This window comes from Triturus cristatus, chromosome 7, assembly GCF_964204655.1.
Source record: "Triturus cristatus chromosome 7, aTriCri1.1, whole genome shotgun sequence".
Taxonomy (NCBI): Eukaryota; Metazoa; Chordata; class Amphibia; order Caudata; family Salamandridae; genus Triturus; species Triturus cristatus.
This window is the reverse complement of record NC_140590.1, coordinates 426,691,199-426,703,810: the sequence shown is the minus strand read 5'-3', so window position 1 is coordinate 426,703,810 and position 12,612 is coordinate 426,691,199. Positions and strand designations below refer to the sequence as shown.

General features: G+C 44.1%; 1 protein-coding gene across 1 annotated transcript in view; it reads right to left on the bottom strand.

Annotated features, from left to right (window-relative positions):
- Positions 1 to 12,107, bottom strand: part of DHRS7C (dehydrogenase/reductase 7C) — a 202,356-nt gene extending 190,249 nt beyond the window's left edge. The window contains exons 1-2 of the mRNA XM_085616720.1: positions 11,971 to 12,107; positions 11,511 to 11,670 (exon numbers count right to left, since the gene is read on the bottom strand). Of these exons, the coding sequence (XP_085472846.1) occupies positions 11,511 to 11,664 (154 nt within the window). The 5' untranslated portion in view covers positions 11,665 to 11,670; positions 11,971 to 12,107. The remainder of the gene's footprint in view (positions 1 to 11,510; positions 11,671 to 11,970) is intronic.
- Between the last annotated feature and the right edge of the window lie 505 nt (positions 12,108 to 12,612).

The window sequence follows — 12,612 nt, the reverse complement described above, 5'->3', positions numbered from 1 at the left end:
CAGAGATGCTGTGGAGTTGATGGGCCATGGCGGTAGACATTGAGGTGGGGCGATCGCCCTTACCTAGTGGTGAAGTGTGGCAGGTCGCATGGAGACATGTTGCTGACCTGTGTGAGAAGACCGCCTTGAGCCCTTTGGAGCTGTGAATGGTAGAGGCGCTCCAGCGCACCAACGTAGGGAGTTCTGCATCGTATACTACGATCCACTACTACACCGGGGTGCATGGAGGAGATTACCAACGGTGGGGGGCGCCTCTCTGCATCAGAGGCCGGATGAAGTTGCGCTGGCCGGACACTGTGGAGGGTGATGCACCTGAGCTGCGCCAAACTTGTGTGGCAGTAGCGCTGCAACTTCATGCCTAAGGGGGCCCTGCTGCATCACCTGTTTCGGGAGGTTCCCCAGTGGATTTGGCAGCGACTGCTGTAACCAGGCTTTTGAAATCCCACTTGGCTGAGGATCCTGCTGGCTGAGTCACAGATTTGGAGAGAGTGCAGCTGATTGTGCCATGGTGTCAATGTCCAGGTAAGGAGAAAGTGGGACGCGTAGCAGAGAAAGCCCGGGGTTGAGTCGCCCAGGCCTAGCACCTGGTGTGACGCACCCCCAGTGGCGTCTCATCCGCAATGATGGAGGAGCATCACCCCACTGCTTTCAAGCAGTGCAACAAGAGGAAAAATCATCACATGATGATAACTTTCTGATATAATCGTGCTATGTTTCGTGTGCGGGTGAGAGGTTGGGTAGGGTTGCTCCACTCACTGAGCACTGAGCTGCATTACAGCCTGCATGGAGAACAAGCTCACCCCTCCAGCCCCTGGCTGAGCGCCTTGTCACGGCGCTCAAGAACAATCCCAACGCCACATTGCAGCATTAGGGGAGGGAGCCAGGCTGCCTACTTCCTGTTCCTGGAAGCAGACTCAGGAGAGCAGGAGCAACGAAGAAACGGGACCTGGCCTCGAGGTAAGATTTCATTCATTAAAATAATTTACAAAACCCGCTCACACATACACCCCCGCTTCCCCGCCCCATCCAGTGTCCTTTCCCGCATTTCCCACCTCCCAGCTGTCCTGTCCCCTCGCAGTACTTCTCAATGGCGGCCGCTGTGTGCCCATGCGCAGCGGGCGTACCACTGGTGTGCCAAAGGTGTTAAAAGGCATACCATTACATCGCATTCCATTCCAATACTACGCATATTGCAACAGTAGGGAAAGTGCTGGATAGCGGAGATGAAAAAATTACTATTCCCACTTCAGTGAGTGCAACCCTAAAACTAACCTTTGTAACCCAAAACACACCCTGAACGCTAAAAATCATCTTTGACCCCCAAAACACACCCTGAAGTTCATCTCTGACCCCCAAAGCACACCATAAAATTCATATTTACCCCAAAACACACCCCAAATTTCATATTTGACGCCAAAACACCTCCCAAATTTCATATTGGACCCCATAATACACCCCAAATTTCATCTCTGACCCCAGAAACCCATACCCACTATGAAACTTAAAAATCTTCATTACTAACCTCACAATTCTTTGGAATGGCATGCGATGTAAAGGCACCTGCGTTGTTGAATACGTTGTACAGCCATTATGATGTATTGCCTGCGTTGTAATGGACGTCTCCCGTGCCAAAGGTAAGTCTTGTGATTAACCTGTGTTTGTTAGTTATAGAATGTAGAATGTTATTACCTCATGGATTGTCATGAGTCATTCTGGCTTTGGATGCGCTGCTGTTGAGACCTGTTAACCTGTCGGTGGTTGCACTGAATAAAGCCTCACTTGGATTTCCCTTGACTTCGGCTTTAATTACTGGCGACGAGTTGCTCTTGATTGGGGACAAGCGTGAGCAACCACCGATTCCCCTGCGAACCCACCTCCTTGTCGAAAATGTGTATTCAGTGGGAATAATTCGAAGGAGGTACTGTGACTGAGGCAGCAGACCACGTGCTATGTTGCTTTTGGACATCGGAACTGTTTGAGCGTATGTATTTTAAAAAATTTTTTAATCATTTCCTATCCGGAATTACAACCCAAAAGTAAGTGACAGTTACAAGCTTAATTTTAAATCTCCGCCATTGCGTGCTTGCAGCCTACACTCCCACATTCCAGGCATGATCGACGTCTCTGTATTCCGAGCACCTTTGACGACCCCTGCATTCTTTTACTCACGTCGCACTGACACTGACGCTAAACATATGCATCAGGTCACGCAACGTGCAACGTGGTGGCCATCTTGGTAATGTTTTAATTCCTCAAATAGCTACTGTATTATGAATCGAAATGTGAATCTGACTATACTTTCAATGCAGCGCGACTCAAACCATGAGAAGAGATTAGTGATTCTGACAACAACTTATATACGTGACTGTCTCCTCAAAACAAGATTTATTGACGGTGAGAAGTTCATTTTTGTGCTTTAAGTATTGCTATTTTGAACAATTGTTTTCTTCCATAAGTGAGAAGTTATGGCCACATCTACCAGCATGTCTCAACCACCCGCGTTTCTATCTGAAAAGGGAGAACCAATCCTTCCTTGGAAGAGATGGAGGAACTTATTTGATTTCTATATAGTAGCAATTGGGGGAGAGAAATTCTCGGCTTTCAGGAAACAAGCCATCTTGTTACATAACTTAGGTGTGGAAGGCAGAAATATTTATGACAGCATGGACCTCAAACCAATACGGAATGGTGATGGCGAGCCTACAGACGTTTATGAAATGTCTATGACTATATTAGAACACCATTTTGGACCTCGAATCAATGTGGTTTTGGAGCGGCACAGGTTTTTCCCAAGAGTCCATGTTCCCACTAAACGTGTGGGGAGCTATGTTGCTTCTCTCAAAACCTTGGCACGCACATGTGAATTTGGTGAACTTTCAGATTCCCCCGTGAGGGATCAACTGGTAAGGTGTACCAACAGCTCTAGGGTATAGGAAAAACTCTTAACAAAGAATCCTACGTTAACTGAGGCCGTTGCAATTGTGGAAGGTGTTGAAAATACTTCCTCTTGAGTAAAAGAGATAAGGAAAAATCATGAAGATAGTAACCAAACCCAGAGTGAAGGCACAAAGAAAGGCCAAGATGGTGTACGCACCCTGTCTGATTGTGATATTGGTGATGAGTTTTCTGACAACATTGCTAAGGTGTCGTTGAATACCAAGAATAAGAATGTTTTTAAGAACACTCATCTCATACTACTACTAGTAGAGATATCCAACCACGTAACGAACGTGACCTACATCAACAGCGTTCCTTTGATCATGAAAGGAATAGTAATGACAATCAAAGGGAGCGGTGTTATAGGTGCGGGAGCTTTTCTCACTCTTCAAGCTTTCCCAATTTTTATGCGAGCGACTCTGTGTGTAACAACTGTGGGATCAAGGGACACTATGCCTGTGTTTGCAAGTCCTCCAAGAAAGGTTGTGCAACTGAAAGCACTTCTGACGCGATCCACACTGTAGTTGTTTCTAGTATTTCCAAAAGTGATTGCAATGTTGACTCTGAAAAATTTATTATGCCGTTTTTGTAGCATTTGCGTGGATGGTAATGAGTTCAGTGTCATGGCTAATTCAGGTTCACCGTTTACTAAAATAGGCAACAAAATATGGGACGAGATAGTTGGGTTTGAGAATGTGGCCCTTCTACCTCCAGACAACTCTCCACTTCGTTATGGTGGGTCTCGTATAGATATCATTGGGTATGTGGTGGTGAAAATTGTGTTCAAAGTGAGAGAAACTGTGGGGAAAGTTTATGTAGCTGTGAGAGGAGATAACCTTCTAGGTTGGAGACATCAACATGACTTGAGGATAATTCTGAATCCCAGTGCCAAGAATCCACAAGACCAAGTCATGTTGATGGACAGTGTGAGTGAGAATCCACAAGGACAAGTCATGTTGATTGATACTGTGAATGATGGAAATAAATATTTCAAATATTTTCAAGAAGTATTCTCTGATGCTCTTGGTTGTCTCAAGGGTTTTGAGCATCGGATCATTTTAAAGAATACAGCAAAGCCTTGCGTACACAAAGTGCGGAGAGTGCTAAATTTGATGGTTGAGCCTTTAAGACTTGAGCTTGAAAGATTGTTAAATTTGGGAGTCATTTAAGAGATTGAAGCCTCGGAGTGGTTAGCTCCGGTGGTTTTAGCACCCAAGGATGGTTGCTCTGCTGTGAGAATGTGTGTGGATTTGCGCGGACTGAACAAATGGATATGGGTGGACCGCCAGCCCCTCGCAAATATATCAGAGTGTATTAGTTTGCTAAAGGGAGCCAAAATGTTTAGTGTGTTGGACCTTTCGTCCGCTTATCATCAGATCATGCTTCATAAGGATTCCAGGCATTTAACATATTTTGACACTCCCTTGGGGGCGTACCAATTTCTGAGGGTGCCCTTCGGGTTAGCCTCTGCGGCAGCCTGCTTTCAAAGAATAGTGAAGATGATTCTGGGAGGTCTACCTAATGTCTTGTTTTTTCAGGATGATATTTTAGCTTATGGTAAGGATGAGTGTGAACACAAGGTTGTCCTGAGATCGGTGTTGAATAAATTGAAAGAAAGAGGGCTCACAGTCAAGATAGGAAAATGCCGAATTGGACTGAAGTCTGTTACTTATCTTGATCACGTTATTTCTGGAGATGGTATGCAGCCCAAGCTGGAGCTTGCGGAGAGTATTGTCAAAGCCCCTGCACCTGAAGACAAAGCGCAATTAAGGTCCTTTTTAGGAATGGCAGAGTTCTACTCTAAGTTTGTTAAAGGTTTCGCTAGTGTTGTTGAGCCCATCAGGATTTTGTTAAAGAAGGGGGTGCGTTTTGTGTGATCACCTGAATGCGCGGCAGCTTTCAAATTAGTTAAGTCTTAAATTGGGAAGATGACAACATTAGGACATTTTGATACCTAATTTAAAACTATCCTGACAACTGATGCCAGTCTCAAAGGACTTGGAGCTGTACTCTCTCAAATTGTGGGTGGAGAAGAAAGAGTAGTAGCCTTTACCTTCAGAGCCCTTAGAGAGGCTGAGGTCAACTACTCTTGCATTGAAAGGGAAGCGCTGAGTGTGTTTTGGGCAGTACAACACTTCAAGTTTTATCTTTGGGGAATTCCCTTCACTGTAAAATCTGACCAAATATTTTCGTGTCATCACAAGTGACCACATGACCCTTAGGCTTAAGAGATGGAGTGATGGTCTTCAAGAGTTTAATTTTCGTGTACAGTACATCTCGGGCCAAAGTAATAAGCCTGTTGACTGTTTGTCACGATTGCCTTTAAATTCTGAACATGTAGGGGAGGAGGTTGAATGTGTAAATTGGTTGACAGAGCCCTCACTGTCAAAGGAGGAATGGTCATCCTGTGCTAGCAGTGATAAGGTATTTTCCTCCCTTAAGGTTGTTATTTCTAAGGGTTGGCCAGATTACAAAGATCTTGACCCTGACTTGAAGCCCTTCTCGACTGTAAGGAACGATCTTACCTTTTGCCAGGGAAATCTCATGAGAGGTGTCAGAGTGGTTCCACCTGATGAGCTTAAGGAAAAAGTGGTCAACTTAGCTCATGAGGGACATTTGGGAAGGAGAATTACTAAGGCACATGTCAGAGAAAGATATTGGTGGCCTAGGATGGATCGGATGATAGAGAATGTTGTCAAAGACTGTCACTTGTGTGCCATTAATGATCAATCTCTCGCTACTGGTCATGCTCCTCTTTCCCCTGTAGAAGTCCCTGTTGCTGTTTGGACCAAGTTGGGATTGGATATAATTGGTCCCTTTGAGTTAATGCCTTCCCATGAGAGGTTTGTCATTCTTTTAGTGGACTACACCTCAAAATGGGTGGTTTCTAAATGCATGAGTACTGTTAATTCCAGGTCAGTGATTGAATTTTTAAAAGATGTGTTTCTTTCGGAAGGGATTCCCAAATATTTAGTCACTGACAATGGGGTGCAATTCACCTCCCATGAGATGTTAACTTTTTTGGGAGATCTTGGAATTATTCATCAGAAGACAGTCCTATATTCTCCACAGGCCAATGGCCTCACAGAAAGGATGAATAGGGTTGTCAAGGGTTGTGCTCAACGAGCACTAGATTCCAGAATTCCTTTCAACGATGTGTTGAGAGAAACTTGGTGGGCATACCGCACTGTTCTCAATGCCATCTCTCAGAAATCTCCTTTTGAAGCTTTTAGAGGCAGGGTAGCGATTTCCAAACTCAATCAGGTATGGCTCCCCGTTTGGAAGAACAGTGCTGTGACTGATGAACTAAGAAAAACTAAACTTGCTGAATACCAGCAGAAATATAAACTGCGGTCTGACAACAAGATGTCAGTCAGGGAAAGGGAGTGGAATTTGGGTGACCGTGTTCTGGTGAAAAAGGCTAAGCATGGTCACAAAGGTTTATCTAATTTCCTTGGTCCTGTTATCATCACCGCAATTAAGAAGAACATTGTAACTCTAGACAATGGCTGTACCTGGAGTATGTCCAGACTGTTTAAGTCCACAGAGACAACTCACCACACAGCAGTTACCCGTGGTTTTGTTTCTGTGGAAAGAGACAAGAACATTGGTTATTCAAGCAGACACAGGCATGTACCTGTGAAATTCAAGTATTATGTTTTGTATTAGGGTAGTTATTATTTGCTTATGTTTCATTTTCTTCTGTTATTTGTGTATTTACTTATGCTAGAAATTTTTTCTAATTTATTTTCTGTTCTCTATTGTCTTCCTTATGTATTAGGTCATTGTATAGAGACATCTTCTATTCTGTTGTTATACATGATTTTTGCAAGGGGGATGTGTTGTAATTAACCTGTTTGTGTTAATTATAGAATCTAGAACGTTATTACCTCAGGATTGTCATGAGTCATTCTGGCTTTGGATGCGCTGCTGTTGAGACCTGTTAACCTTTCGGTGGTTGCACTGAATAAAGCCTCACTTGGATTTCCCTTGACTTCGGCTTTTATTAGTAAGCCATAGGCAAGCCGTCTGCGGCCGTTTGCCCCTGGACCACGCACAGCACCAAGGATCCTTCCTCGCGGACACTCCACCACAATGACGCCAGCACCCTCCTCGCCATCTACCCTGGACGCCACATCGCCTACCAGGATCAACATCTGCTCTGGATCGGATATCGCCATCGCCATCACTGATGACTCTAGCTCCACCTGGACAACCCCGGTGACCAGAACACCACCCGTTCCTGGGGAAGCTCGCCAACATCAGACTCAAGCAGCTAGTCACTGCACCAAGCCACATAGCAGGGCAAACGGTTGAGCACGTCCACTCAGCCAGCGGGAACTTCAACTACTGCCACGCCACCGGACTCTCCTGGACCGACAATCATTGTATACATCATGTCTTCACAATGCCCACCGTACACCACCACCATTATCGCAGCTGGATCAAGGCCACCAAAGAACTTCTCATCAACTCCCTCAGCACCTCCACTCCGCCAACGCTTACAGACGATAACACCGCAGCGCACATACACCACCGATGGATCTCCAACTGCACCAACACCCTGGCACCCCTCAAGAAAAGACCAGGCAAAATCTAGCACCACTTTGCGCCGTATTTGTAAAGTGGTGCAGGTAGGCATATGCGTGACCTTGTGCCACATCATACCTGCATCAGGTATGATGTATGCAGGATGTGCGTTACCAAGCGACAAGGCATCATAGGAGTGGCACAGTGAAATCCACCAGATTTCACTGCGACTATTGTAGGACGGCACTGCATCAGTACCTTACTGATGGTGCGCAATCCTGCCCTGTAGTTTTGTCTCAGGGCAGCGCAGCAACATTACTTGCAGTGCTGTCCAGCACCAAAACCTGCTGAAATAAGGTCCCAAGTGTTATCTCCATTTTTAAGACCAGCTATTTTCTGCTCTTCAAAAACTGCCTCTAGCTTCAGTTAGTGGCAGTTTATTTGGTCTTACAAACTTCAAATACTTGTAAATATTGCAAAGTGGGGTTAGCGGCCGTTTTCCCACGGGAACGTGTCTCTTGCATGTCATTATCGCTAACAGAAGGGGCGATCATTAATATGGACATTTTCGATGGAAAGCTGCCGCTAACTGAGGTTAGGTACAACTTGTACATATGACGATAAAAAAATTGCCGAAATAATGTCAAAAAAGTGCTGCTAAGGCGGATTTAACTCCTTGTACATATGCCCCTTTGTCTTACAGGAGTCCACCACATTCCACTGACCTCACTGACCAACCAAAGTGACATGACAGAGCGGTGGAATCCTGTGTCTATATTTTCTCTCTCATGCCATTTCTTTTCCCCATTTATACTACTGGCCCTCATATTTCTGTATATTTGTTCATTGGTGGAGGTGGAGAGAGTTGTAAACAGACATTACTACAGTTGAATAATACACACAAAGTTAGTGTAACCTGACACACACTCCGGGGAACATCAGACAAATAATGGAGAAAAATACTTTTACAGAGATTCCAGTTCCCATGTTCAGGCATGTATTTGAAACAAAAGGAATGAACAGACCTCATACACAATAAATATTGCCTTCAGAAGAACCCTGATGGCTATGTACACCAAAATATGGAATTAGACCCCGTGCCCAGAATGAAATACCAGCTTCAGTTGGCTTTAAGTGCTGGTCTCATTCTTGCCCTAACTCCATAAAGTCCTCAGAGGCAAAAACATTGTGCATAATATAGAATTGTAAGATATCAGCAAGGGCTGTTTCCCTCACAGGGTTCTGAGTAGCATCAAAGATAATATGAGCTTAAATTTGATATGCTTGCCTTTTATTTCATTCAGAATCTCTGTACACTAGGGAGCCACTTGGTTTACACATAGCAATCCACAATTCTACATGGAGTGTTTAAGAATATGGCAGTGTCAGTTTATGTATTTATTTTTATTTTATATATTTATAAAGTTTTGTATAGCGCGAACATGACACAAGTGGTTATCAGAGCACGTTACATGACAAGAAGTAAAGTAACAATTGGACTGGTAAACAAAAACATGCACAAGAGTCAAACATAAGAAGGTAAGTATATTTTTTTTTTTAAAGGCTTGGTCTAGCTTAAAGTGAAACAATATGATGGTTGTTCATCCCAAGAGGTTTGATATGCATACATTTTCATTGTCACCAATATGTTGTCTTAAGGTAAAAACTTAGTTAGTAGAAAACATTTTGCTTCTTTTTCGACGGAGGTGGTAGAGGAGATTAGGCATAGGTAGAGAGTTCCATATCTTAGGTGCAATAACCGAGAATGCTCTGGCACCCGTTTTCTTTTTGTGGGTTCGGCAGGGTTTCAAAAGCAAGGTGTGCGCACTTCGTGAGGATCTGTTGCCACCTGTTTTTTCTAACTTTTGAGCCAACTAACTGGGGTTACTTAAGTGTAACACTTTATGCATCATGCAAGCAATTTTCAGTTGGATTCATGCTTCGTACAGTAGCCAGTTTAAGGTTTTTAGAGCCGGTGACATGTGTATGTTTCTTTTATTTCCGAGGACAAGTCTTGCTGCCACGTTGAGAGAGGCTCTTAGAGGCTCTTAGAGGGGCCAGTTTGTAATGAGGTAAGCCACATAGTGTGGCACTACCATAATCCAATCTGGGCAAAACAAGAGCTTGAACCGCTTGTTTAGGTCTTCGTGTGGAAGGTAGGGATAAGTTTCTGTAGAATGCTCAGTTGGTAATTTGCTCCTTTGGTGGCTACACTAATGTGATCCTGCATATTCAGGTGTTTGTCTAGTATAATACCCAAGGATCTAGTGGAGTCTATGATGTGGGGCAGAAGGGAGTCTATAGACAGAAACAGGTTGGTTCTATAGGTAGACAACTGCACACAGCCACTTAGCAGCAACCACAGTGGGGAGCCAGATTGCTGCTGGTAACAGCAAATGCAAAAGGATAAACTGTATCTAAGACAAAGAAAATAGTCTTCAATGGGCTTCAGGACCGCGTTTTATTCAGATTGATAATTGTTAGGGTACTGCATCTGTTTATCCCCTCTTCACCACAGGTAGACATGGATGTGATTGAGAAGGAAATGTGTCTATTGTAGCTAGAGAGAGTGGCGCAAAATAGCAAGTCCTTTAGGGTGAGAAATTTCCATATGCAGACCCTGGACATAGCCCAAGCACTAGTCCATGCATCAAGCATGCGCCAATCAAAAGGAACATAGTGGTCTGAAACTTAGTGTCACTGTCACGGCTTAGCCTCATAGCACATTTACAGAAATAGCAGGAGTCATGTTATGAACACTTTCATTCTTTCAGACCAGATCTGTTCAACACTTAAGATATTGCATAGTTAGTCTAAAATGCATACATTTACCTGGGAGACATTTGAGTTAGTGCATGAGCTGCAGAGCTTGGAAAGAAGTGGGTACTGCTCCCTGGCTTTAAGCTGTGTTGTTTACAGCTCAAAGAGACAATTTCTTATTTAAGGATTGCACTTTAGACAGTGCAATGTATCCAAAATGTCTGCATAGCAAATCAGCACACCCTTTCATAATATGACCTCTAGGTTATATCAAGGAAATGTGCAACATTTTGCAAAAGCTATTAGCACTGGCCCGGATGCCAAATTAGACTATAAATCAAATAAGTAGCAGCTCTATTTCCTTATGTTAATTGCTTTGAGATATGTTCAAACACCTTTGCACAGGAGCATCCTTCTTTTGTAACAACCCAGGGCATATACCATTCAGTCAAGTAACTGATTCTATGCGTTTGTAATGTGCAAAGCTCCTGCTTGTAGCTCTGAATTTCTGCAAGGTTATGCACGAGCTCCAGACAGCACAAGTGTGAAACAGTGAGCACTGATTGTCTTTCCCTGTTTCAGAGATGCACTTTCTGAAGTTCATGTATTAATTCGGAGAAATTCAGAGTTAAATCTATGGTCGTCAGTCCAACTTTAAAAAAGCAGGTGCTTCGCTCTGTGCCAAGCCAGGCCAGCAGTTCATAACATGGCCCGTAGGGGCATATCATGATGGCCCTGCGCAGAGTCACGCACCTGTTATCTTCGCTCTATAATTCAAAACTGTTACTCGCCATTTCTCCGGGTTGATGCACACACTTTAGACAGGGCAAGTAGGAAACAGGAAGAGGCAATCTCTGCTCACCGATTCCAACTTGTGTGTATAAACTGAACTGTAGACGTCTCCAGCTCAAAAGAACAGACGATCTGCTCTGCTCAGAGCCAGCATTATGCACCCCTGGTTTTCTTTAGGAATGTTGAACTCTATTGTGAGAACTTCGTTAAAAAAAATACACTGCAATTGGATTTAGAGAATACATGTTTCTACAACTTGAAAACATTCACGGATCAACATGAGAAAATATCTCATTGCAAATTATCTTAAGGAATTGTCCCTCCCAAATACGACTTCTCCAGATTAAAGAAAAAAACTTGAAACTATAGCAGTCTATCTGAAACACTAAGCCTACTCGTTTCTCCAGGTAGGCCGCGCCCCTCCCCCCCCCCCCCCCCCCGACCCCCCACCCACCCACGAACGAGTGACAGAAACGAAGCGGCCACGGTACCTTTGCCGAGCCCCGATATGGCATCGGTTATCACCACCACTTTGTTCCGCACAGCGGACTTGGACATCAGTCTGACGACTTCTCGATAAATGTAAATGATCCCACTGATCCCAAACAGAAGGAGCGGCAAAACCAGAAACGCCAGGACGCCCATCGTTCCCTGCAGAGGAAGAAAACGCGCGTTTTGCTTTATAGACCGTATACTAGGAACGCAACAGGTAATATCTGACAATATTAACACCACTCCCAATCGAACACTTATATCCGAACCATAACGACTCTGGTATAAGTGGGGGAAGCAATGCTATTTTTAGATTGCCAAGTTACTGTACGTTTTGCTTATGGAATGTTTCACATGTGTTTACAAATAACAGGCACTGATATTAATAAACACCGTTAAATATGCATTATTTATTAAAAACATGCATTCCGGATTTTTTTTTTACTGCAAAAGACTTACAGTTGCCAGGAAATATACGGGTCCGCACTTCAGATGGAAGCTTCTTGGGCGCGCGCCGGACCCGTCTTCTATGGAGTCCTGGGGATGGAATGGCTAATTTTAGATCTCAGTCAGTCACAAACTGGAGGCGGTAAATATAGCGTGAAGCCATGATCCGTGCGAACACATGATTGCGCTCTCGGGTTTCAAAGCACTGGCCTGGGAGGGACGGGAGCAGGAGGGTCGCCCTCTGAAGCTGCTCACATTACTCCCCCTTCTGACGCGTCTCAAGAGAACTTTCAATTGGAATTGGCCTGTACCCGAGTGTGTGCATTCAGTTCATAGTTCTGTGAGCGGCGCGCCTCGTGGGAGCTGCCCATGCGCTACAGAGTTTATTCAATATTTCCATCATGTACCCAAGAGTGACTCACAAGCGCCTGAGGAAGGCTTGGGATAAATGCAATATCAGCTGTAAGAAAGGCTTTGAATAACATTAATAACGATAACAACAACGAGAATCATTATAATAATTATTATTATAATTACTTGTTTTGTGTGGTGCCTCATACCGCACTCCCGTTTCTAAGCGCTGTTTTAGAATAATCTCCTGAGATGATAATAATATGTGACACCTTCAAGAATCCGCTTGTCAAGACTGGTTTC